Genomic DNA, 27,046 nt, shown 5'->3' with positions numbered 1-27,046 from the left:
GCCTTCCACAAGCTTCCCACAATAAGTTGGGTGAATTTTGGCCCATTCCTCCTGACAGAGCTGGTGTAACTGAGTCAGGTTTGTAGGCCTCCTTGCTCGCACATGCTTTTTCAGTTCTGACCACAATTTTTTCTATAGGATTGAGGTTTGGGCTTTGTGATGGACACTCCAATAAACTTGACTTTGTTGTCCTTAAGCCATTTTGCCACAACTTTAGAAGTATGCTTGGGTTCATTGTCCATTTGGAAGACTCATTTGTGACCAAGCTTTAACTTCCTGACTGATGTCATGAGATGTTGCTTCAATATATCCCCATAATTTTCCTCCCTCATGATGCCATCTATTTTGTGAAGTGCACCAGTCCCTCCGGCAGTAATGCACCCCCACAACATGATGCTGCCACCCCCGTGCTTCACGGTTGGGATGGTGTACTTCAGCTTGCAAGCCTCTCCCATTTTCCTCCAAACATAACAATGGTCATGATGGCCAAACAGTTCTATTTTTGTTTCATCAGACCAGAGGACATTTCTCCAAAAAGTACGATCTTTGTCACCATGTGCAGTTGCAAACCATAGTCTGGCTTTTTATATGGCGGTTTTGGAGCAGTGGCTTCTTCCTTGCTGAACGGCCTTTCAGGTTATGTCGATATAGGACTCGTTTTACTGTGGATATAGATACTTTTGTACACGTTTCCTCCAGCATCTTCACACGGTCCTTTGCTGTTTTTCTGGGATTGATTTTCAGTTTTCGCACCAAAGTACGTTCATCTCTAGGAGACAGAACGCATCTCCTTCCTGAGCGGTATGACAGCTGCGTTGTCCCATGATGTTTATACTTGTGTACTATTGTTTGTACAGATGAACGTGGTACCTTCAGGCGTTTGGAAATTGCTCCCAAGGATGAACCAGACTTGTGGAGATCTACAATTGTTTTTCTGAGGTCCTGGCTGATTTCTTTTGATTTTCTCATGATGTCAAGCAAAGAGGCACTGGGTTTGAAGGTAGGCCTTGAAATACATCCACCAGGTAAACTTCCAATTGACTCAAATGATGTCAATGAGCCTATCAGATGCTTCTAAAGCCATGACATAATTTTCTGGAATTTTCCAAGCTGTTTAAAGGCACAGTCAACTTTTTTTTTTTTTTTTTACCGTTATTTTACCAGGTAAGTTGACTGAGAACACGTTCTCATTTGCAGTAACGACCTGGGGAATAGTTACAGGGGAGAGGAGGGGGATGAATGAGCCAATTGTAAACTGGGGATTATTAGGTGACCATGATGGTTTGAGGGCCAGATTGGGAATTTAGCCAGGACACCGGGGTTAACACCCCTACTCTTACGATAAGTGCCATGGGATCTTTAAATGACCTCAGAGTCAGGACACCCATTTAACGTCCCATCCGAAAGACGGCACCCTATACAGGACAGTGTCCCCAATCACTGCCCTGGGGCATTGGGATATTTTTTAGACCAGAGGAAAGAGTGCCTCCTACTGGCCCTCCAACACCACTTCCAGCAGCATCTGGTCTCCCATCCAGGGACTGACCAGGACCAACCCTGCTTAGCTTCAGAAGCAAGCCAGCAGTGGTATGCAGGGTGGTATGCTGCTGGCCAACTTAGTGTATGTAAACTTCTGACCCACTGGAATTGTGATACAGTGAATTATAAGTGACATAATCTGTCTGTAAACAATTGTTGTAAAAATGACCTGTGTCATGCACAAAGTAGATGTCCTAACCGACTTGGCAAAACTATAGTTTGTTAATAACAAGAAATTTGTGGAGTGGTTGAAAAATGAGCTTTACTGACTCCAACCTAAGTGTATGTAAACTTCCGACTTCAACTGTACATACATGTTAGAATGAGCTGAATGACTGGGTCTTTAAGTTAACTAAGAACCTGGAAGTGTACACTACTACGGTACCTTTGCGATAAAGTAGTCCCAGATGCTGAGCTCCGGGGGGACAAAGTGCTCTTTGAAGATGGAGGTCTCTTGCTCCACCACAGGGCTGGTTGGGCTGGGGGTCTCTGGCCCCTCTCTGGAGGCACTGCGTGTCGACGACGACAGCAGCTTGAAGCGCCTGGGCTTCCTATCGAACTCCTCACTGGCTGCTGAGACAACCACACACATGCTATATTTATTGGACATACTGGACTTGCCATTTTTCAAGGTAGTGATGCTTTATATTAGTGCGTAAAACTGACATGATATTATGGATATTATTGAGATGAACAAGAGCTGCAGTGTGTGTAAACTGTTGTTCCAGCCCAGCTGTAATATGCCTGATTCAACCAATTACAATCTTCAACAGATCTTTGAATCAGGGGTGAAGCCTGCCCACACGGCTCCGAGTTGCCCACCCTTGCGTTCCAGTTACATCAGCCTCTACATCTGGCGCACACACACACACACAGAGGATGACAGACCTGGAGGTGACTTGGCCTGACTGGGCTTCTCTGTGATGGGGGTACGCGCCCCCCCTCCGAACACAGCCACCCACAGCTTGCTGTTGAGAGGGTGGGCCACGATGCGGAACAGCTCGTTGCTGGAGTGGGTGGCCAGGCCGTGCACAAACAGGCTGAGGAAGACGGCCGTCAGGATCTCACACAGTAACACGGCCAGGCCTGGCTGGCTCTCCTCACCAGCAGAGTTCAACAGGCGGATCAGGGTACTGATACCTGACATACAGAGACCGTGAGGGAGTGAGGGTGAATGAATTGACTAGAATTAAAGAATCACTGAAATGTTTTTTTGAATAAAGTATGTTGTTCATTAGTCTACTGTTGATATTGTCCCAACAAATCGTTTACTGTTTTCTTTTTTTAGATGGAGCACTTTCAGTAAAAAGCAAAGTGTGATGATGTAAAAGGCATCACACTTTTTTGCTTTTTAATGAAAGAACAAAATACTAATTAACAAAATATTAACAAATTGTAATTAACAAAATACAAAAATGTGTTTTTGTGTTTAAAGTGATCCTTTAAAAGTTGTTTGTTTAGGACTGTGGTGTTAAAGGGTCAATCTGCAATCGCTACATACATTTGACTTATAAATTAATACTATGTACCCATTGATTCTTGAAGAATATTACTTAGAAATACTTCATAAGATTAGTTCAACTATCGTAACCCATCAGAACCCAAAATATATTGTTTTACTCCAATGTTTATAAACAATGTAATTGTAAACAAACACTATGGCCTCAAGCCATGGTTAAAACTGTCATTTTGATCTCATGGATTGTCAGTCCTTGCATCCCATAGCTGTCTATGAATTTGAGAGTGGTTACATTTCTCCAGACCCTTTCCTCAGCTTTTTAGCAAAACAGGGACGGGGTCTACACTTTGTTACTGTTTGAACTGCAGATCGCCCCTTTAATGTAGCAAACAAGCAATGGTTCTCCAAACAGGATACATGGGGGTTCATTTCTGTGAAATTAAGTGAAAACTGGTGGAAGTAAAGTGGGATTACCTGGCCACTGTGCTGGGTGGGTGTTGGGCAGTACAGTCTCCTCCATGCTCACAGTGCGTACCGGGTGGTGCTGGAAGGAGAGGATACTCTGGTACACTATCCCAGTGAACTGGTTCACATGGCTGGGAGGAGAGAAAGACAAGGAAGGACACCCACACTCAGTCATTTAGCAAGAAGGAAGGGGACGTTCCATTAAACAAGGGATTATCAACCAGGGGAAATGGCGACGTGTACGTAGGCCTATATGGAGCGGACTGTAAATGTTTTAACTTCTCTGAATCCAGAGAAGTTTTGCGTGGCAGACGGCGGAAAACAGACCCATTTAACACATAAAACACTAATACACTGCTGTGGCTCCTCACCCTCTGGTTACAATAAAGAATTCAGGAGATCTATAGATGAAGCGCAGAAGTGTATTCTGACATCAAAGAGCCTTCTCTAGATAGTTAATGAGTTGGGAGGCAGCACAGAGTTCCATCTCTCACAGGGGGGATATATAGCTCTCTCAACATGATGGATCTAGTTCAGTATACTGACGGGTATATTAGAGTGCATTGTATATCTACTAAGTCCTCTATTAAGCTTGCACGAAAGAGCGGATTCCTGTCACATAACACAGAATTGAGTTACTGGAAGTGTACAGGCTAAATCTGCAATATTAGAACATAAAAGTGCGTCTTTAGTGGACAGAGCAAGTTGAAAAGGACCGTGAAACTGTGCAACAACATAAAAAGCCAGCGTCCAAAGCCTTTCACATGTTCGCCAGATGGAATCACCTACCATGAGTTGAATTTAGAGTCAACGTTTCAACAAACCTCTAGCACGACTGCGGCGTGGGTTTTCATTAGCATAACAAAAGGGGAGTGTTGAATTAGAAAAAGCTAATTTAGTCGGACTGCACCGCTTCATTCTCCACACGAGAGGGGGAACTGTTGGGCACGGCTCAAAACAAAGTCCTTACTCATTTACAGATCGGTGAGCTTTGAAATGTCAAGGTCAGGCCGAGGGCCGGGCGCAGTCACGTGATTCCTATTTTAAGGTCATTCAACTGCTAGATGAGTCAAAGAAAAAAGCCTTTTCTCTACTTTTTAACGTCATACACTTTTCTCCTTGTAGTAGTACAGCTGTTAGAGAATAAAAAAACAGGACAAGGTTTTAATGATCACACACACACACACACACATTCTCAAAATCAGATGCACGGTGCAGTTCAAATGTCTGAACTGTTGCCTAATGTGCATTTCCCAGCATGTTCTTGGTTGTGTGCCGTTCTAGTACAGAGATCAGGAGCACAGATCAAAGTTGGCGGCGTTAGGATTCAGACTAACCTGTGGTCGTGGCCATCGCAGAGACACTGGTATATGCAGGCGGACAGCGAGGCTGCCAGTGTGTGCATCACATAGATCTGGAAGAGCAGGAGGTATTAGACACATTAGGAGCAGCAGAACACTCATTCCCACCATCAACTCACCTTATATTATCAGTGATATCCATCTATCACAATATCTACACTAAAACACTTCTGATAAGATATGACCCCTGTCAAATTCACAGCACATTACCGCCCTTGTCAAATTCACAGCACATTACCGCCCTGGTCAAATTCACAGCACATTACCGCCCTGGTCAAATTCACAGCACATTACCGCCCTGGTCAAATTCACAGCACATTACCGCCCTGGTCAAATTCACAGCACATTACCGCCCTGGTCAAATTCACAGCACATTACCGCCCTGGTCAAATTCACAGCACATTACCGCCCTGGTCAAATTCACAGCACATTACCGCCCTGGTCAAATTCACAGCACATTACCGCCCTGGTCAAATTCACAGCACATTACCGCCCTGGTCAAATTCACAGCACATTACCGCCCTGGTCAAATTCACAGCACATTACCGCCCTTGTCAAATTCACAGCACATTACCGCCCTTGTCAAATTCACAGCACATTACCGCCCTTGTCAAATTCACAGCACATTACCGCCCTTGTCAAATTCACAGCACATTACCGCCCTTGTCAAATTCACAGCACATTACCGCCCTTGTCAAATTCACAGCACATTACCGCCCTTGTCAAATTCACAGCACATTACCGCCCTTGTCAAATTCACAGCACATTACCGCCCTTGTCAAATTCACAGCACATTACCGCCCTTGTCAAATTCACAGCACATTACCGCCCTTGTCAAATTCACAGCACATTACCGCCCTTGTCAAATTCACAGCACATTACCGCCCTTGTCAAATTCACAGCACATTACCGCCCTTGTCAAATTCACAGCACATTACCGCCCTTGTCAAATTCACAGCACATTACCGCCCTTGTCAAATTCACAGCACATTACCGCCCTTGTCAAATTCACAGCACATTACCGCCCTTGTCAAATTCACAGCACATTACCGCCCTTGTCAAATTCACAGCACATTACCGCCCTTGTCAAATTCACAGCACATTACCGCCCTTGTCAAATTCACAGCACATTACCGCCCTTGTCAAATTCACAGCACATTACCGCCCTTGTCAAATTCACAGCACATTACCGCCCTTGTCATATTCACAGCACATTACCGCCCTTGTCATATTCACAGCACATTACCGCCCTTGTCATATTCACAGCACATTACCGCCCTTGTCATATTCACAGCACATTACCGCCCTTGTCATATTCACAGCACATTACCGCCCTTGTCAAATTCACAGCACATTACCGCCCTTGTCATATTCACAGCACATTACCGCCCTTGTCATATTCACAGCACATTACCGCCCTGGTCAAATTCACAGCACATTACCGCCCTGGTCAAATTCACAGCACATTACCGCCCTTGTCATATTCACAGCACATTACCGCCCTTGTCATATTCACAGCACATTACCGCCCTTGTCATATTCACAGCACATTACCGCCCTTGTCAAATTCACAGCACATTACCGCCCTTGTCATATTCACAGCACATTACCGCCCTTGTCAAATTCACAGCACATTACCGCCCTGGTCAAATTCACAGCACATTACCGCCCTGGTCAAATTCACAGCACATTACCGCCCCCCCCACCCAACCAACACAAGTACCACTCTGATCTCTCAACATGCTCTTTGTTTGGAGCACACAGCATGACAATAGCCTTGGCTGGTGCATGTGTGTCTTGTGTGTCTGACCTCGTTGTTGACGATGTCTGGGTGTGGCGGGGAGTCCAGTGCGTTGATGGTGTGCAGGATGTCGTGGGTGAGGTTGGTCAGATGGACGATGGGGTTGGCCACCACTGTCTTGGCACTGGCAGTGCAGGCCAGCAGGAGAGGAATGGAGGCGTGGTGCAGGTAGGGGGCGACGGCTGACTGGACACTGTCATCCTGTGGACATAGAGTAGCGTGGAGTGAAGTGTGGCTCCAAGACTCACAGAGAAAATACATAAACAACTGAGCTGGAGTTGGATCTGTCTGAGCTAACTGTGTGTGTGTGTGTGTGTGCTGAGCCATATGGCGGACTGAGCATCTACCACTATAACATTGTTTTTAGTCCCCCCCCACTTTTTATCTGAAATTATCATCACCCACTGAGTAATTTCTCATATAACAGTTTAAAATGTTTTGAGCTAGTAATGTCAATATTTATCTTTACAAATTAGCTATGACATACATAGACAATTAATGTAATGCAGCTCTGGATTTCACCCCAGTCTCAAAAACAGGGAATTTCACCCCCATTTGGAACTTTACAGAGAGCTGGTCTCTTCTCCCGTTCTGACCAGTGCATCTTGCAAAAATGATTGCTGTCCTTGTTATGAAATTTCATCTTTCAACTGTTCATTTAAAAATGACCAAATGCACTGATTAAGGCAGAACTACCAAAAATATTTTGTATAATGAACCCGGCAATCGAAAAGCCCCAATCAGTTAAATGTGCAATCAGCAGCAAGACGTGAGTTGTGTCCATTATGGTAGACTACACAGCCCTGCTGGTAAAACACCATTTTCTACAGCGCATTTGGTAACAATGACATAGACAATTACATTGGTTGTCCCTAATGCCTATGGTTTATTATTGCAAAAGCCATTTTACAAACAACTGAATGCTGAAGGCAGATATAGCCTACGCATATTGAAGCAGGGATAGGGGCGGCCTACTTCTTCGTTGGCGCGAGAAGCTGCTTCTCCTGCACTGTGCGCAGTTATCTGAATTTTAGATCAGTCAAACGCAGTTACGGTTATAAAAGTTCAATAGGCTGAAGGAGAGGACGCATCAACTCTGTCACAACATGAGGTATTTTCGTAATAAGGCAGAAAAAAAGGAACAAAACACGTCAATGGACAGCCGGTTTTATTACCGATTAGTGCTTTACTTGGATCAGTTTGGGATCCGCGGACCGATGCATTCGCATCTTAAACATTTTAATCGGTAAACGATGCGTATCGGCGAATTGTTACATCCCTAAAAAAAATTGCTACAGAATTGCATCCTGGCTACTATTCTGCAGTTCACTCATCAGATCAGATGCTTTGATGTCAAACTTAAAGTAAGTCATCTCAGACAGAGGCGTTACTGTCATGTGGTATGACAGGAGCATCTGATGTTCCAAACGCTCCAGAGGAGACCAGTGTTTCTGGTGTTGGTGACTCAATGCTTGTCTCCCTATAAGTAGGACGATACGTCAGAAGAGAATTGGAATCAGTCTTGTCTGTCAGACAGCCAGCCACTCACTGCAGAAGTCACTGATTCCAACCATCAGCTACGCGAAACCCCAGCCCGGCAAACGCGAGGCTGAGACAAAATGGCAAGCTCCGTTTTCTTTGCTTCAGTTTTTGTGTTGCCCTTCCTTCGTATCCCTCAGACAACTTGCTGTCAAGTACTGAGATGCAAGAGTCTTTTTCTTAGTCTTGTTTACAACAAAGATACTTTTTTTGTTAAAAGAATTTTAATTGTACACTGAACAAAAATATATATAAACGCAATGTGTAAAGTGTTGGTCCCATGTTTCATGAGAAGAAATAAAAGATCACAGAAATGTTTAATATGCACAACAAGCTAATTTCTCTCAAATTTTGTCCACAAATTTGTTTACATCCCAGTTAGTGAACATTTCTCATTTGCCAAGTTAATCTATACACCTGACAGGTGTGGTATATCAATAATCTGATTAAACAGCATGATCATTACACAGGTGCACCTTGTGCTGGGGACAATAAAAAGCCACTCTAAAATGTACAGTTTTGTCACACAACACAATGCCACAGATGTCTTGAGGGAGTGTGCAATTGGCATGCTGACTGCAGGAATATCCACCAGAGCTGTTGCCAAAGAATTTAATATTAATTTCTCTACCATAAGTCGTCTCCAATGTTGTTTTAGATCATTTGGCAGGAGATCCAACCGGCCTCACAACCGCAGACCACGTGTATGGCGTTGTGTGGGTGAGTGGTTTGCTGATGTCAACATGTGTCCCATGGTCGCGATGGGGTTATGGTATGGGCAGGCATAAGCTACAGACAATGAACACAAATGCATTTTATCGATGGCAATTTTAATGCAAAGAGATACTGTGACAAGATCCTGATGCCCATAGTCCTCCCATTCATCCACCACCATCACCTCATGTTTCAGCATGATAATGCACAGCCCCATGTTGCAAGGAGCTATACAGAATTCCTGGAAGCAGAAAATGTCCCAGTTCTTGCATGGCCTGCATACTCACCAGACATGTTACCCATTGAGCATGTTTGGGATGCTCTGGACCGACATGTACGACAGAGTGTTCCAGTTCCCACCAATATCCAGCAACTTTGCACAGCCATTGAAGAGGAGTGGGACAACATTCCACAGGCCACAATCAACAACCTGAGCAACTATGCGAAGGAGATGTGTCACCCTGCATGATGCAAATGGTGGTCACACCAGATACTGACTGGTTTTCTGACCCACACCCCTACCTTCTATTTTTAAGGTATCTGTGACCAACAGATGCATATCTGTATTCCCAGTCATGTGAAATCCATATATTAATTGATTTCAATTGACTGATGTCCTTATATGAACTGTAACTCAGTAAAATCTTTGAAATTATACTTATATTTCTGTTCAGTATAATTATGAAACTGGGTGGTTGGAGCCTGAATGCTGATTGGCTGAAAGCCGTGGTATATCAGACAGTATACCACGGGTATGACAAAATGTAATTACGTTGGTAACTAGTTTATAATAGCAATAAGTCACCTCGGGGGTTTGTGATATGGCCAATATAGCTATGATCCTTATTGATGTCACTTGTTAAATCCACTTAAATCAGTGGAGATAAAGGGGAGGACACAGGCTAAAGAAGGATTTTTGAGACATGGATTGTGTATGTGTACCATTCAGAGGGTGAATGGGCAAGAAAAAATATTGACATTTCAATAGGGTATGGTAGTTGGTGCCAAGCGTAGTGGTTTGAGTCAAAAACTGCAACGCTGCTGGGTTTTACATGCTCAACAGTTTCCCGTGGGTATTTATTTTATTTTTATTTATTTTTTATTTAACCTTTATTTAACCAGGTAGGCAAATTGAGAACACGTTCTCATTTACAATTGCGACCTGGCCAAGATAAAGCAAAGAGGTATCAAGAATGGTATCAAGAATGGTCCACCACCCAAAGGACATCCAGCAACTTGACACAACTGTGGGAACCATTGGAGTTAACATGGGCCAGCATCCCTGTGGAACACCTTGTAGAGTCCATGCCCTGACCAATTGAGGCCGTTCTGAAGGCAAAAGGGGGTGCTAATGTTCCTAATGTTTTGTACACAGTATATATGGCTATATATCCATTTATTACTCATTTTAATAAGATTGACAACATACAGTGTGTGTGTTAGTGTGTGCTGTACCTGTTGGGACTCCTGAAGCAGCAGGATGAGTTCCATGCGCACCGAGGCCAGGCCTCCTCCGTGGGAGCCGTGCAAGCTGCAGTAGCTGAGGAACATGCGCAAGAGAGGCTGGTTGCTCTGGAGCCAGTGTCTGCGGGTGCGCTGGGCCTCACCAGGCTGGGCCTGGGCCTCCTCCTCTCCACTTGGCCCTGCCATTCCCAGGGCCAGCTCTGGCAGGCAGGGCTTGTAGCTGCAGCACCTCTGCAGGGCCACCACCTCCCTCTCCAGCCACTGGCACAGCTGGTAGCGTAGCTTCCCCCCGTCCAGCTCGTAACCCGTGGACAGGGTCCGCAGCTCCGTGGTCAGGATCTTCAGGCAGGCGCTGAATTTGAGTTGAGCGGCCAGGATGTCCTCAGAGGGCATGAGGACGTCACCCTCGTCCAGCAGCGTCTCCGTCAATGGAGAGATGGCGTCTTGAAAGACGCTACTGGTGTTGTCGGCACTCTTCATGGCCAAGCCCTGTGGGTCGTCGTCCTCTTCCTCCTCCTTGTCGCTGTCCCATTTCAACTCCAGGGCTTCATCCTGAACCGACACAGAGGGCTGACCCCAGTCGAAACTCAGCACAGAGTCCGATTGGCTATTGGACAAGCTGTCTGGCACAGACTCGAAGCCGTTCAACGCGGGCTGAGACCAGTCCAAATCTGATGCCTGTTCCTTTTTTGTCTCACTCAGGTCGGGGTTAGTGGTATCGTCCTGGTGGAGCTTGGATCTTTTGACGACTTTGGGCATTTTGGAGAGGACCTCCAGGGCCAGCATGGGGCAGCCGGCCTGCAGGTGAGCGTAGGCTGCGGTGAAGAACAGCCTCCTCTCCACCAGGCTGATTGAGTTTGCCATGCGACCCTCCGCTGTCAGACCCACCCTGGTCTTCTCAGACGAGCCAAAATGGCGGCGCAGCAGTAAGGGATGTGTGCGGAGGTAGGTGTAGAAGTTGAAGACCTCCGGGCTACAGATGGACGTGGACGAGGTACCTGCAAATCACAGCTCTGTCATTTCCCCAGGCATTCACATCAATAATTTACCTCAAAATAATCAAACGTCAAATCTAAGAAGGGAAAAAGCATCGTTCTCTTACTACTACCTGGTTGAGTTGTGTGGCCAGCCTGAGTGGAGGACGCTAGGTTTGGGGCAGCAGGCTGCTCCAGCAGAGTATCCAGGGCCCGGCTGTAGTCCTCTAGTACCCAGTAGGCCGTGCTGCGCAGGAAGGGGTCCTGGTGGGCGGGGAGCTGGCGGTCTTGGCCCAGCACGTGCCTCTGCAGGATGCGTTTGTAGGTGGAGGACGTCTCAAACTCGGACTCATAGAGCCGGGAGATCACCAGGGCCAGCTGCAGGTCCTGCATCTTCTCCAGGCAAACCTGTACAAGGCAGGCCAAACCTCATCCAATAGTGTTGAAAGCATTTGCAGTAGCAGCACAGAAAAATACCTCACAGGAATATCAAATAAGGTCACCTCTACCCTTTGCATGGCCAGATGTAATTTGCATAAATGCTCAAAGATACAACTTTGTATTTAATTATATATATTTTTTTAAAGAGAGAGCTACCTCTCTCCTGAAAATCTTTGTATGAAAAAGATGGACATCATATCTACTGTAGCTGAAATGAGGACATTTTTTACCTCTACAGCGTCCTTGAGGGAGCCTGCCAAAAGAAAGAAGGCTGCTGAGTGCTGGAAGCGCTGCTTCCCCAGCAGAGAGAAGGCGTTCTTCAAGGCAGCCCTCCTCCACCTTTCCTCACCAAAGTTGTTGCTGAAGAACGTAGTCATTTTGGCATTCTTCTGAGACCTTGATGGAACAACACGCGTTGGCATTAGACTATCTGTAATGTGAAATAATTGTTTCAATCTTTTCAAGGGGATATGGGAAATTATATTCAAGAACTTCTCAAAGACGTTACCTGTACAGTCCCCAGACCACCGCTTTCTTTTTCATAGCGAGATAGAAGATGGCGGCATCCAGAGGATCGTTCTGCCTTTGAAAAGACGCTTTTGCGACCTGATGAATAACGGAGGTAGAAAAACACATTTGTATATAGGTCATTCTACATTCGCTGATTTATATTACTGAATTCTGTGTTGCAGCAAAATCTGACTCTGTTCTTCTTTTGTATTTCAAAGGCAACCAATAACTCTTATCTACCTATCCATCTATCCATCCATCTATCCACACACGTTCAAAAGTTAGGGGTCACTTAGAAATGTCTTTATTTTTTAAAGAAAAGCAATTTTTTTGTCCATTAAAATAACATCGAATTGATCAGAAATACAGTGTAGACATTGTTAATGTTGTAAATGACTATTGCAGCTGGAAACGGCAGATTTTTTTATGGAATCTACATAGGCGTACAAAGGCCCATTATCAGTAACCATCACTCCTGTGTTCCAATGGCACGTTGTTAGCTAATCCAAGTTTATCATTTTAAAATGCTAATTTATCATTAGAAAACCCTTTTGCAATTATGTTAGCACAGCTGGAAACTGTTGTCCTGATTAAAGAAGCAATACAACTGGCCATCTTTAGACTAGTTTAGACTTTAGACTAGTTGAGTATCTGGAGCATCAGCATTTGTGGGTTCAATTACAGGCTCAAAATGGCCAGAAACAAAGATCTTTCTTCTGAAACTCGTCAGTCTATTCTTGTTCTGAGAAATGAAGGCTATTTATTCCGTGCGAGAAATTTCCTAGAAACTGAAGATCTCGTACAACTCTGTATACTACTCCCTTCACAGAACAGCGTAAACTGTCTCTAACCAGAATAGAAATAGTGGGAGGCCCCAGTGCACAACTGAGCAAGAGGATAAGTACATTGGTGTCTAGTTTGAGAAACAGACCCCTCAGAAGTCCTCGACTGGCAGCTTCATAAATAGCACCCGCAAAACACCAGTCTCAACGTCAACAGTGAAGAGGCGACTCCGGGATGCTGGCCTTCTTGTACGAGATCTTCAGTTTCTAGGAAATTTCTCGCATGGAATAGCCTTCCACCGTAGGGATGGTGCCAGGTTTCCTCCAGACATGACGCTGGCATTCAGGCCAAATCTTTGTTCCATCAGACCAGAGAATCTTGCTTCTCATGGTCTAAGAGTCCTTTAGATGCCTTTTGGCAAACTCCAAGCGGGCTGTCATGTGCCTTTTACTGAGGAGTGGCTTCCGTCTGGCCACTCAACCATAAAGGCCTGGTTGGTGGAGTGCTGCAGAGATGGTTGTCCTTCTGAAAGGTTATCCCATCTCCACAGAGTTACTCTGGAGCTCTGTCAGTGTGACCATTGGGTTCTTGGTCACCTCCCTGACCAAGGCCTTTCTTCCCCAATTGCTCAGTTTGGCCGGACAGCCAGCTCTAAGAAGAGTCCTGGTGGTTCCAAACTTAATGATGGAGGCCACTGTGTTCTCGGGGACCTTCAATGCTGTAGAAATGTTTTGGTACCCTTCTCCAGATCTGTGCCTTGACACAATCCTGTCTCGGAGCTCTACGGATAATTCCTTCGACCTCATGGCTTGGTTTTTGCTCTGACATGCACTGTCAACTGTGGGACCTTATATAAACAGGTGTGTGCCTTTCCAAATCAATTGAATTTACCACAGGTAGACTCCAAATCAATTTGTAGAAACATCTCAAGGATGATCAATGGAAACAGGATGCACCTGAGCAAAATTTTGAGTCTCATAGCAAAGGGTCTGATGAGTACTGATGTAAATGTCATATTTCAGTTTTACATTTTTTATAAATACGCAAACATAAAAAAAAAAAAACTTTTCGCTTTGTCATTATGGGGTATTGTGTGTAGATTGATGTATTCTTTTTTTTATACATTTTAGAATAAGGCTGTAACGTAAAAAAATGTGGAAAAAGTCAAGGGGTCTGAAAACTTGCCGAATGCACTGTATGTATGCATGCATGTATATATTTATTTAAAGGGAGGAAAAATTATCGCAATAGGTATATGGGACACATGGGCTCACCTTTTCAATACACCTCCGGAGTTTATTGGTGCTCCTGAGCCACCAGCCCATGCCCATGGCGCGGAGCTCGGGCCAGGTGGGGTCTCCTTTCTGCAAGGCAGGTAACATGTGGAGCAGCTCGTCCTCAGCCTCGGAGTGGAAAGCCCAGGCGTAGTGACAGGTGGACAGACCTGGAGGACCAAACACAGGTTGTCAAGACAATCAAACGTCACACTAGTCTACACAGCACCAGGCTGGAGGAGCTAGAGTTGTTTGACTAATGTAATAATATGTTAATTTACCCACATTGATTTAAATGTATGTATTTTTTACAAAAATAAATAGGCTAATCAGCATAGGTCAGCCATGCAGGAATTAAACCCACAAGTCCAGTGTTGCAACAAGCATCATGTTCTAGCCATCTGAACCTCAGTGGGCTGCTGTGCTCAGTTGGGTTCAGCCCTGCCTACCTTGGCGAAGGAGCTGGGCGCGATGGGCAGGAGGCAGGGTAGTCAGCAGGAACGTATGGAGCCTCACAGCCAACAGGAACTTCAGACCACACTCATCCAAAGTCTCTCCACCTAGTCAATGGAAAGAACATGACCATCTGCAGTACTCCTCCTCACAGGTCTTCTACTAGAATAAAACAAATACACCCCCTTTGGTCATATTAGTCCATTGAACAACATTTTGTAAGGAGAAGGACTATTAAGGACAGTCTGTGTTGGGTTAAATGAGATACCGTACCTTTACCCCTGCTCTGGCTCTCCCGGATGTCAGTGCTTGTGGTGGCGATGGTGTCAGCCAGGGCCATGAGGGACATCTGTTCCATGCGGGTCAGGCCCGGCAGGCTGGAGTGGAGCAGGTGGCTGGACAGAACCTGGGCGTGCTCTGGCCCAAAGAAGGTGGGGCTATATTGAGACAGGTCTATGACCTTAGCACCGCCATCCTCCTGGTCGCTGTCCATATGCTCCAGGTCGTCCACACCCACCCCGCTGCTCTGGAAGAGCTCATCGTAGGCGTCCGTCTGACTGGACCCGTGGCCACTGTCTCCACTCAAGCTGGACACCTTGTCCTTGGGCTTGGGGGAGCAGTCCTCGTCGGCCGCCAGCAGCGCGTACAGGGGCAGGGGAGGGATGGAGTCAATCTCTGTGTAGTCCGAGCTCTCGCCCTTGCTGAAGAGCTTGGGGTCTCTGGAGGTGCTGCCGCCGGCGCTGATGGTGCGCGAGCGGAAACGCTTGTCTTGGTTGGTGCCGTTGTCTTTGAGGGCCACAATCTCCCCGGCAATGCATTTGACGAGGTGGGAGAGGATGGCCTTGGCACGCCGAACCTTCCCCAGGTCCATGAGCTCCAGCAGCTGTACCGGGTGGTACTGGGGCAGTGTGGGGAACAGGTGGTGTGCCGCCTCAAACAGCCCGTAGTCCTCCATCTCCGCAGGCAGGTCGTACACCGTCCTCTTCCCACTCAGCTTCTGGGCCAGGCTGGTCATGGACCTGGTCAAGCTCTTCTTGGGAGGAGCAGGGTTCAGGCCCTCCTCATGGCTCTGTTTCATTGCAGCCAGGAGGGATGACACGCTGCCCATGTCTGTGGTGGTGGTATTCGAGGCCGTGGACTTGGCCGGGGCCGGGGGCTGCCACTGGGAGTACACGTGCATCTCACAGTCCATGCCCACCACCAGGATGCCGTCTCTCACCCAAGACAGGGAGACGGGGATGGGCAGGGAGCCTTCCACGGAGGAGACCAGGTCCACGGAGCGCAGGAGGACCAGGCGGGAAGAGCTCTGCTCCCTGGGGCCCTCAGACAGGCCCAGTTCAGGAGGTTTGCCAGAGAGCAGGCCGTACATGTAGAGTTTGGAACCAATCCCCACAGTAAGAATGTGGGAGCCGTCCTCCCTGGAGACCCAGTCCAGGTGGACCAGACTCTTACCAGACGTCCCCTGGCAGTCGTCATTGGGCAGATAGATGTCCAGGTTATTATTCTCCACATTCAGGCCCTTGACGACACTCTCCATGTTATTGTTGTTGTTACCAGTGGGAGTGGAAGCATCCAGGACGAGGGTCTGCTCTAGCACCCAGTGGGAGCCACCTGTGGACTCACACTGGAATAACCCTACATGGACCAGTGGTTCCCTGACACCCTGCTGAGGGTTAGGGCTCAGGTGGTTAGGGCTCAGGTGAGGGCTAGGGTTGTGTCGGTAGGCCACTGCAATGCGGCTGGTGTGACAACAGCTGACCGTGACTGGTCTGCCTGACACGGTCACGGCACTGCTGTTGCCCAGCCCCTCCTCCACCAATAGAGGCCATTCCTCCCAGGTGTACGTCAGCTCCTTGGTGTCTGGCTCCACTGCAGCCACCCTGCACCTCCAGAACCTCACCTTCCCGTCTGAACAGGAAGTGGCCAGGAGATAGGGAGCGCCACCTGCCGGCTGCAGGGAGGACGCGCTCAGATGACCTGGAACAAGAACAATCATTGGTTAATTAGTTTAGCCACACTTCCTAGGTAGGCTTGTACACTTGCGACGGCAGATAACCTACTGGTTAGAGCGTTGGGCCAGTAACCGAAAGGATGGTGGATCGAATCCCTGAGCTGACAAGGTAAAAATCTGTCTTCTGCCCCTGAACAAGGCACTGTTCCTAGGCCGTCATTGTAAATAAGAATTTGTTCTTAACCGACTTGCCTAGTTACGTTTTTTTTTTAAAGACACAAACTCAATACAATTGACTTAAGCTATATCTATACTGAAATGTAACAGTTAGATGCCAGCAAAGTAACAAAGATGCAAAACACCAAAACCTTTCCAAACAAAGGGAAACATTCCTGTGGAAGAACAAACAGGATTGTCCCATTATACAGGAGAAGAGGGCGGTGTGACTGTGGTTCAGTGCCCTCTCACCTGCTGAGGGCGTGACACTGATCACCTCAATGCCGTCTGGAAGAGCTAGCTCCTGGCTGTACAACCTGTGAGTGGCCAGGGTGAGGCGACTGGCACTCTGCAGGTTGGACGTGCAAGGCTTGTTCTTCTGGGCCGAGGGGGAGTTGAACGTCTCAAAGCTAAAGGAGCTGTTCATTGGCGACAAGGTCACATTCTCCTTTTCAGGCGGAGCACCCGTCTCGTCTGTAAAGACACACAAAAACAAATCGTTTTTTTAGAGCCAGGTTAAAGCTGGCTGACTGGCACACAATGCCCAACAATGCTGTAACATAGAAATGGACCTTTAAAGGTCACACACCCATAGTGATTTGGCCAGCTGCCAGTTGCAGGTGCCACATATGCAGGAAAGACCTGCCAGTCTGGGTAAACTCTACCACCACCAGGAAGAAGCGGGCGGAGAAGCCTGGCTGGCTGGAGGCTGCAGGTGCAAAAACAAACACACACAAGGACACGTACATCAGACTGAATGAGATTGACTGGAGAGTAAAGAGAAGGTTGTATTAGTGAGTGTCTCCCCTAATCCTACCAGTCTCTGTAGCGGGAGCTTCCTGAGTGGCATCTCTCCTCTCACTGCCCAGAATCAGATCCTCTTCAAACACATGCAGCAGCTGAGTCTCCTTCCCCTGCTGCAGAACACACATTTGACATTTTTTTGTCATTTAGCAAGACGCTCTTATCCAGAGCGACTTACAGTAGTGAGTGCATACATTTTTATACTTTTTTTTTTGTACTGGTCCCCCGTGGGAATCGAACCCACAACCCTGGTGCTGCAAGCACCATGCTCTACCAACTGAGCTAGACAGGACACACAATAGGACAGGATATACTTTGTCACTGAGTGTGCTAATGCTTTCATACATAAAATCTAACCATGCATCATCATCATAATACACACACAAAAGTTAATTATTTCATGCCAAGGCTGTAACTTGGTGGTAGCTCCGCATGATTTAACTCTTACTGGCTAGGCTACAGTGTAAAACATCTATGGCATAGCTGACCTTTTCATTAAGATGGCAAGAAGCCATTAAACAATGTGTTAAATAGAATTCAGTCATGTATTGAATATCGGATTGTGCTTACTATGCCTAGCAAACCCCATTCATTGTGCTGAAAAAGGTCAGTGAAAATCTGTGTGCACTCAATAGAACATATTTCCTTCTTCCATAAACGTATACTTACGAAGTCAGTAATGGCATCTAGCTCGATGATACAACCTGGTTTAGCAGTCGATTGCTGGCTGATGATGTTAAAAACTTTGCCGACATATTTCTGAGACAAAGTTATAAAAAAGAAAAATATTTGTAAATGTTTAGATATCGAGAATAGTGAGGGTAAATAAAACATTATGTTAATCTGAGATATCAAAAAGACATTGTGCTGGTGGTCGACTTACTGAAATATCTGGGTTGGAGAGCTCACTGAGTAGTTTCTTGGCTTCAATAACAGCCTGGTAAAGCCTCAGCGTGTGACCGTCACTGGCCACGAAGCAGGCACTGGGAGAGTTGCAGTAGACACCTGCAGTAGAGAAGAAAACTATTGCAACAAGCCATCTGCTGACAGATATTGTAGCTACCAGAGTTTTCAATGGTAAATCCACTGACTGTCTCCTTCCTTACCAAGGCAGTTACTGGGGATGAGTGTGGGCAGCCAGGCCACATTGGAGAAGGCGGAGGAGTGGAGAGAGTTGATCCTGGCCAGCTCAGACACCCCTCCAGAGAAGGACAGCGGTCCCACTGGATCCACCCTCCACAGAATGAGCTCGCTGTAGATGGCATTGGGATCCTGCGACACAGCGCCCAGGGACACCCGGCTGGGCCCGCCCCCGAGGGGTTGAGAAAGGGTGGTTGAGGGGGCGGGGACACTGTCCACATCGGGGGTGCGCAGGGCATTGTGGTGTGAGGTGGTGAGCAACAGGGGCAGCAGGGAGTGGCAGGCCAGGTCGTTGAGGTGGAAGCGGTGGCCGCAGTAGCGTGACTTGTGGGACACGCTGAGCACAGTGGAGAAGGCCGACTCCTCTGCGAAGCTGACCGCCCACTGGTTGAGGGAGCCATCGGAGTGCGTGGAGATCATGAGCACGTTGGGGGTGAAGATGCTGAGGCGCAGGCTGCTGGAGTAGGAGGTCGCCTTGCTCTGGCCGTAGGGAATCAGCAACGACGAGGAATGTGGTAGGCCGGTAGGCCGCTGGCGGCCATGTTGGATGGCTAGGTCCACGTTCTTGTTACAGGCGTACATGACCACGCTGCGGCTCAGGGAGTTGGCGTCGCCCGTGGGGAAGGCCACAGGAATCCGGGACACAAAGGACACCTGTCACGGGACAACGGAGACATGATTGGTCAGTCGGTGCTGCTTCACTTCTTCACCAAAGATAATTAGCATATTATTATGCATTACGCTTTCTGCCATTTTTATCAAATGAAGGCAGCCAGCCCTAATAAACCTGGATGTCATTGAGATTCCATCAGCAGCGTTGACTGCCGGATCAAAAGAGGCCCAACCATTATACTGCAGATAAACGCATTTCCAATTTCAAATAATGTCAGACTTAATTAGAATATAATTAACCCAGCGTCAGTGAGAATCCATTAAAATGTAAGCTGTACAATGCAACTGTCAAAATGATTAGTTTCTTGGAGACAGCTAATGTTGTTTTCAACGAGTAGCACGTTAATTTATGTTAATATTCCACGTATTAAAAGACACAAAAAAGTAACAAAAATGAAATCAGTCAGACCACATAACACAGTGCCTACAGAAAGTATTCATACCCCTTGACTTATTCCACATTGCGTTGTGTTACAGGCTGAATTCAAAATGGATTAAATCAATTTCTGTTCTCACCCATCTCCACACAATATGACAAAGTGAAAAACATTTTTTTTTAAATGTTTGCACATTAGTTGAAAATGAAATACAGAAATATCTAATTTACATAAATATTCACACCTCTTTCCCGACACTCCAAATTGAGCTCAGGTGCATCCGATTTCCTTAGATCATCCTTGAGATGTCACTACAACTTGATTTGAGTACAGCTGTGGCCAATTCAATTGTTAGGACATGATTTAGAAAGAAACATACCTGTCTATAAAACATTTCCAACAGTTGACAGTGCATTTCAGAGTAGAAACTATTGTGGGGGAAATTCTGTTGTCTGAAGAAATAGCCTTGAATTTTACATCTTGTCTCATACAATCATTGGTTCCTCTAGATGCTGGGTAGAGATATGAAGGGAAGACCGTCACGACCCCCTCTTCAGACCTTTTGTCAGAACGCCCAGAATATGTTCTATAAGTTAAGATAGGAGACGGTGCCAGTCACATACAGGAACCAACCCTATGAACCATGCCTGTGAAGCTTGTTTGTTTTTTATTTTATTTTTATTTTACCAGGTAAGTTGACTGAGAACACATTCTCATTTGCAGCAACGACCTGGGGAATAGTTACAGGGGAGAGGAGGGGGATGAATGAGCCAATTGTAAACTGGTTTGTATAGCCGTAAATAAGAGCACTAACGGGACTGCCCCGACAGAGCTCCCGGCAGACTTCAGACTGGTACTTTAGGGACTGAGTGGCCCTGTGTTGAATTTCCACGACAATTTTGAGTCAACGAAACCGGATGATTGATTCTGCCTGCGGAGCTTTCTAGTGAGAGTCTGCGAGGAACACCGGTGGGGCATTTTATGAAACGTGAGGGAAATTCCCATCTGACCAAAAGATGACGAGGACCCGCCCAGACCCATACTGCAAGCTGCCCAGGAGGAGACACATCTGCAAATAATTGAGGGACAGAGTTTTTCGATCTATAACCCTAGTGAGGGGGTTCCGTCCACCACTGCCCATCGTAGTCTGGGACTACTAGTAATAGCATGGGGTGTTGTTTTATATGTATAGGAAGTAGAAGTCTATAGGCATTTCTGAGAATTGTCCATGTGATCTGAGACCACTGTACCATAGTTTCTGGGAGGCTAGAGAACCGTTGAAGATACATATGGTGCACAGGATGCAGATGGGGTGGTGTGGATATAAATACCTAAGTTGATTGATAACGTTATATAGGGATTCTGTGTGATGTGAAGATATAGGAGAGAATACTAAACTGAGCAAAAAAAAAAAAACTCACTGTCAACTGCTTTTATTTTCAGCAAACTTAACATGTGTAAATATTTGTATGAACATAACAAGATTCAAGAACAGACATAAACTGAACAAGTTCCACAGAAATGTGACTAAAAGAAATTGAATGTGTCCCTGAACAAAGGGGGTGTCAAAAACAAAAGTAACAGTCAGTATCTGCTGACACCAGCTCCATTAAGTACTGCAGCGCGTCTCCTCCTCATGGACTGCACCAGATTTGCCAGTTCTTTCTGGGAGATGTTACCCCACTCTTCCACCAAGGCACCTGCAAGTTCCCGGACATTTCTGGGGGGAATGGACCTCACCCTCACTCTCTGATCCAACAGGTCCCAGGCGTGCTCAATGGGATTCAGATCCGGGCTCTTCGCTGGCCATGGCAGAACACTGACATTCCTGTCTTGCAGGAAATCACGCACAGAACGAGCAGTATGGCATTGTCATGCTGGAGGGTCATGTCAGGATGAGCCTGCAGGAAGAGTACCACATGAGGGAGGAGCATGTCTTCCCTGTAACGCACAGCATTGAGATTGCCTGCAATGACAACAAGCTCAGTCCGATGACGCTGTGACACACCGCCCCAGACCATGACGGACCCTCCAACTCCATCCCGCTCCAGAGTACAGGCCTCGGTGTAACGCTCATTCCTTTGACGATAAACGCGAATCCGGCCATCACCCCTGGTGAGACAAAACCGCAACTCGTCAGTGAAGAGCACTTTTTGCCAGTCCTGTCAGGTCCAGCGATGGTGGGTTTGTGCCCATAGGTGACGTTGTTGCCGGTGATGTCTGGTGAGGACCTACCTTACAACAGGAATACAAGCCCTCAGTCCAGCCTCTCTCAGCCTATTGCGGACAGTCTGAGCACTGATGGAGGGATTGTGCGTTCCTGGTGTAACTCGGGCAGTTGTTGTTGCCATCCTGTACCTGTTCCGCAGGTGTGATGTTTGGATGTACCGATCCTGTGCAGGTGTTGTTACACATGGTCTGCCACTACGTGGATGATCAGCTGTCCGTCCTGTCTCCCTGTAGCGCTGTCTTAGTCTCACAGTACGGACATTGCAATTTCTTTCCCTGGCCACATCTGCAGTCCTCATGCCTCCTTACAGCATGCCTAAGGCACGTTCACACAGATGAGCAGGGACCCTGGGCATCTTTCTTTTGGTGTTTTTCAGAGTCAGTAGAAAGGCCTCTTTAGTGTCCTAAGTTTTCATAACTGTGACCTTAATTGCCTACCGTCTGTAAGCTGTTAGTGTCTTAGCGACCGTTCCACAGTTGCATGTTCATTAATTGTTTATGGTTCATTGAACAAGCATGGGAAACAGCGTATAAACCCTTTACAATGAAGATCTGTGAAGTTATTTGGATTTTTACAAATTATCTTTGAAAGACAGGGTCCTGAAAAAGGAACGTTTCTTTTTTTGCTGAGTTTATTACTGAATATGGTGTATGAATGTATAATAGTTTACTAGAGATTTGATTAAGTAACATTGAAAAAAATTAAATAATAATATACAACTTAGACTTACGTAAGTGGTGTGAAACGTATTCTGAGAAGTTCAGGGTGGTCCCTTTATGGATCATTTGATAAAGATAAGGTTAAAGCGTTGTATGACTGTCTAAACGGGTCTGTCTAAAGATTGGCGCATATCAACTTTAGGTAAAGGTACGAGACTTGATTTACCCCCAACCAATAAAATTATAAACGCTTATGGGATTCCTCCACCCTGGTAATACATTTTGAAATAATACCCATGCCCTGTTCAATAGGCCCAATGAATGTTGAACATGATTTTCTGTTAACTAAAACCCCAAAGTGGCGCAGCGGTCTAACGCACTGCATCTTAGTACTAGAGGCGTTACTACAGACCCTGGTTCGATCCTGGGCTGTATCACAACCGGCCGTGATTGGCAGTACCATAGGGCGGTGCACAATTGGCACAGGTTAGGGGAGCGTTTAGCTGGGGTAGGCCGTCGTTGTAAAATAATAATGTTCTTAACTGACTTGCCTAGTTAAATAAAAATGACTTAATGCTACAATTTATTGTACCCCAGATTGAGTTTTTGTTGATACCCAAAACAATGAGATATTAAACCAATGCGTAAGCAGACAAATTCAACCACTCCCCCAGGAGGAGTAGGGGTCTAACACTGCCTCCCAGTCTGTGCTGAACCACTCCCCCAGGAGGAGTAGGGGTCTGACACTGCCTCCCAGTCTGTCCTGAACCACTCCCCCAGGAGTAGTAGGGGTCTGACACTGCCTCCCAGTCTGTCCTGAACCACTCCCCCAGGAGTAGTAGGGGTCTGACACTGCCTCCCAGTCTGTGCTGAACCACTCCCCCAGGAGGAGTTGGGGTCTGACACTGCCTCCCAGTCTGTCCTGAACCACTCCCCCAGGAGGAGTAGGGGTCTGACACTCCCCCAGGAGGAGTAGGGGTCTGACACTGCCTCCCAGTCTGTGCTGAACCACTCCCCCAGGAGGAGTAGGGGTCTGACACTGCCTCCCAGTCTGTGCTGAACCACTCCCCCAGGAGTAGTAGGGGTCTGACACTGCCTCCCAGTCTGTCCTGAACCACTCCCCCAGGAGGAGTAGGGGTCTGACACTGCCTCCCAGTCTGTGCTGAACCACTCCCCCAGGAGGAGTAGGGGTCTGACACTGCCTCCCAGTCTGTGCTGAACCACTCCCCCAGGAGTAGTAGGGGTCTGACACTGCCTCCCAGTCTGTGCTGAACCACTCCCCCAGGAGGAGTAGGGGTCTGACACTGCCTCCCAGTCTGTGCTGAACCACTCCCCCAGGAGGAGTTGGGGTCTGACACTGCCTCCCAGTCTGTGCTGAACCACTCCCCCAGGAGGAGTAGGGGTCTGACACTGCCTCCCAGTCTGTGCTGAACCACTCCCCCAGGAGGAGTAGGGGTCTGACACTGCCTCCCAGTCTGTGCTGAACCACTCCCCCAGGAGGAGTAGGGGTCTGACACTGCCTCCCAGTCTGTGCTGAACCACTCCCCCAGGAGTAGTAGGGGTCTGACACTGCCTCCCAGTCTGTGCTGAACCACTCCCCCAGGAGTAGTAGGGGTCTGACACTGCCTCCCAGTCTGTGCTGAACCACTCCCCCAGGAGGAGTAGGGGTCTGACACTGCCTCCCAGTCTGTGCTGAACCACTCCCCCAGGAGTAGTAGGGGTCTGACACTGCCTCCCAGTCTGTGCTGAACCACTCCCCCAGGAGGAGTAGGGGTCTGACACTGCCTCCCAGTCTGTCCTGAACCACTCCCCCAGGAGGAGTAGGGGTCTGACACTGCCTCCCAGTCTGTCCTGAACCACTCCCCCAGGAGGAGTAGGGGTCTGACACTGCCTCCCAGTCTGTCCTGAACCACTCCCCCAGGAGGAGTAGGGGTCTGACACTGCCTCCCAGTCTGTCCTGAACCACTCCCCCAGGAGTAGTAGGGGTCTGACACTGCCTCCCAGTTTATACTGTCTCAGGTGCCAGACTTACTATGGAACGATTGGGAGGGTCTTGAAGGAAACAGATATGGAGACTAGTGAAATCAACAAAGTAAATGGTAATATTAGTGGCTTCCAGAAAGCACTCTAATAATGCAATATCTTAGTAATTTGAAGACATTGTTTCAATAAAAAGGTCACATGACAAATGGAGGGATTAAGCATTGGGACAATACATTAGAGACTGCCATCTGGTGTTTTGGTTAGAGATAAGCTTCCTGTGGACAAATAGATAACCCACCAGTGAAAATAAGTGCCACTCACTGAACTCAAAACAGGCTGTAAGGGACATAGTGGGACAATTGGCACAGAGGTATGAATAATTGAAAAATATACGTTTTTGAAAATTAATTATCATTACTCAATCCTATCGTTTGGGTAATACCAGTGATTTAAGTAAGAAGGTAATGCCATCTAAAACAATCAGTTTCCATTACGTGGAACTGTGTCCAAAATGTAAGTAGATCCAAGTAAATATTTGTAGTACCTGAATACTGAGCTGATAAGCCAGCACAAGGACCTAGCAGATTTGTCAAAACAACAGGTTTCATATTTTGACTAGTTTATGTCACAGGGACAGTCAGTGCAGGACATATGTCAATGCAACAGGTCAACATTATGAGATTACAAGAAAGGGCCTCTGGGATTGTTTACTTTAGAAGGTGCCTATTCCACTTAACGGGACACTATCATCTAATGTGTCTGAAGGAGGATTTTGTATACACATGGTTTTATCCTGCCCAAGATGTAGTAAACTCGATTAAGAATTGTTAGGACTGCCCGTTCCATGATCTCGCCATCACGGTTGACAACTCCATTGTGTCCTCCTCCCAGAGTGCTAAGAACCTTGGCGTGATCCTGGACAACACCCTGTCGTTCTCAACTAACATCAAGGCGGTGACCTGTTCCTGTAGGTTCATGCTCTACAACATTCGCAGAGTACGACCCTGCCTCACGCAGGAAGCGGCGCAGGTCCTAATCCAGGCACTTGTCATCTCCCGTCTGGATTACTGCAACTCGCTGTTGGCTGGGCTCCCTGCCTGTGCCATTAAACCCCTACAACTCATCCAGAACGCCGCAGCCCGTCTGGTGTTCAACTTTCCCAAGTTCTCTCACGTCACCCCGCTCCTCCGCTCTCTCCACTGGCTTCCAGTTGAAGCTCGCATCCGCTACAAGACCATGGTGCTTGCCTACGGAGCTGTGAGGGGAACGGCACCTCCGTACCTTCAGGCTCTGATCAGGCCCTACACCCAAAGGGCACTGCGTTCATCCACCTCTGGCCTGCTCGCCTCCCTACCTCTGAGGAAGTACAGTTCCCGCTCAGCCCAGTCAAAACTGTTCGCTGCTCTGGCACCCAATGGTGGAACAAACTCCCTCACGACGCCAGGTCAGCGGAGTCAATCACCACCTTCCGGAGACACCTGAAACCCCACCTCTTTAAGGAATACTTAGGATAGGATAAAGTAATTCTTCTAACCCCCCCCCCCCTTAAAAGAGTTAGATGCACTATTGTAAAGTGGTTGTTCCACTGGATATCATAAGGTGAATGCACCAATTTGTAAGTCGCTCTGGATAAGAGCGTCTGCTAAATGACTTAAATGTAAATGTAACTAAGTTTACCAATGATTCTTTATCTCTTCATTTGAAAGGCTTCCTGAGGCAGGTGCCTTAGGAGAGACGTTATTGAGACTGTGTACTACACAGTACAAAGGTGCCCGGGTCCAGCTGTTAAGGGAGCTCCCAAATGAAGTAAGGCCTGGCCAATTTGTTTGTTTTTATCCTACATTTTACCACACAACCCACGTGTTATGAATATTTGTTAGTGGTGTTAATACTGTGATTTATTGTGTGGGGTCTTTTTCATTTGGTTTTAGTGGGTTTTCACAGATTAGAAAGGATGCGCCTTAAAAAAGGGCACACAAACGACATTTTCTGAAGTATCTATTGCCCGAATTTTGGTTGTATACTTGTAAAATATTTTACAAGAAATTTACTGAAAAACCCAATGTAAACCTGGTACACAAAATGTTTTTAAATAATGAGTGAGGTACAGGGAAAGGGAATAAACAGGGAATAATGAGTGAGGTACAGGGAAAGAAACACTCAATGGGGTTGAATGACCTCTGTTCTGATTTTCTGGTGAGGCCTGATTCCCCTCACTAGAAAGGCTAGAGACATTT

At 46.9% G+C, this 27,046-nt stretch overlaps 1 protein-coding gene across 9 annotated transcripts in view; it reads right to left on the bottom strand.

The window, feature by feature from the left end:
- Nucleotides 1-27,046, bottom strand: part of LOC129853079 (dmX-like protein 1) — a 65,435-nt gene that overhangs the window by 18,627 nt on the left and 19,762 nt on the right. For 5 of the 9 annotated variants that reach the window (XM_055918756.1, XM_055918755.1, XM_055918762.1 and 2 more), the window contains 18 exons: nt 18,855-19,542; nt 18,632-18,753; nt 18,418-18,507; nt 17,762-17,861; nt 17,534-17,653; nt 17,197-17,418; nt 15,051-16,754; nt 14,774-14,884; nt 14,325-14,494; nt 12,266-12,363; nt 11,988-12,153; nt 11,448-11,724; nt 10,334-11,340; nt 6,635-6,826; nt 4,801-4,877; nt 3,473-3,594; nt 2,428-2,679; nt 1,925-2,112 (listed from right to left, as the gene is read on the bottom strand). In XM_055918756.1, the coding sequence (XP_055774731.1) occupies nt 1,925-2,112; nt 2,428-2,679; nt 3,473-3,594; nt 4,801-4,877; nt 6,635-6,826; nt 10,334-11,340; nt 11,448-11,724; nt 11,988-12,153; nt 12,266-12,363; nt 14,325-14,494; nt 14,774-14,884; nt 15,051-16,754; nt 17,197-17,418; nt 17,534-17,653; nt 17,762-17,861; nt 18,418-18,507; nt 18,632-18,753; nt 18,855-19,542 (5,706 nt within the window). The remainder of the gene's footprint in view (nt 1-1,924; nt 2,113-2,427; nt 2,680-3,472; nt 3,595-4,800; nt 4,878-6,634; nt 6,827-10,333; nt 11,341-11,447; nt 11,725-11,987; nt 12,154-12,265; nt 12,364-14,324; nt 14,495-14,773; nt 14,885-15,050; nt 16,755-17,196; nt 17,419-17,533; nt 17,654-17,761; nt 17,862-18,417; nt 18,508-18,631; nt 18,754-18,854; nt 19,543-27,046) is intronic. The other 4 variants (XM_055918758.1, XM_055918764.1, XM_055918757.1 and 1 more) reach the window with 3 other exon arrangements.

Source organism: Salvelinus fontinalis, chromosome 4 (genome assembly GCF_029448725.1).
Source record: "Salvelinus fontinalis isolate EN_2023a chromosome 4, ASM2944872v1, whole genome shotgun sequence".
In the NCBI taxonomy this organism is placed as follows: domain Eukaryota; kingdom Metazoa; phylum Chordata; class Actinopteri; order Salmoniformes; family Salmonidae; genus Salvelinus; species Salvelinus fontinalis.
Note: the sequence above shows the minus strand (reverse complement) of the source record. Positions and strands in the feature narration are given on the sequence as shown.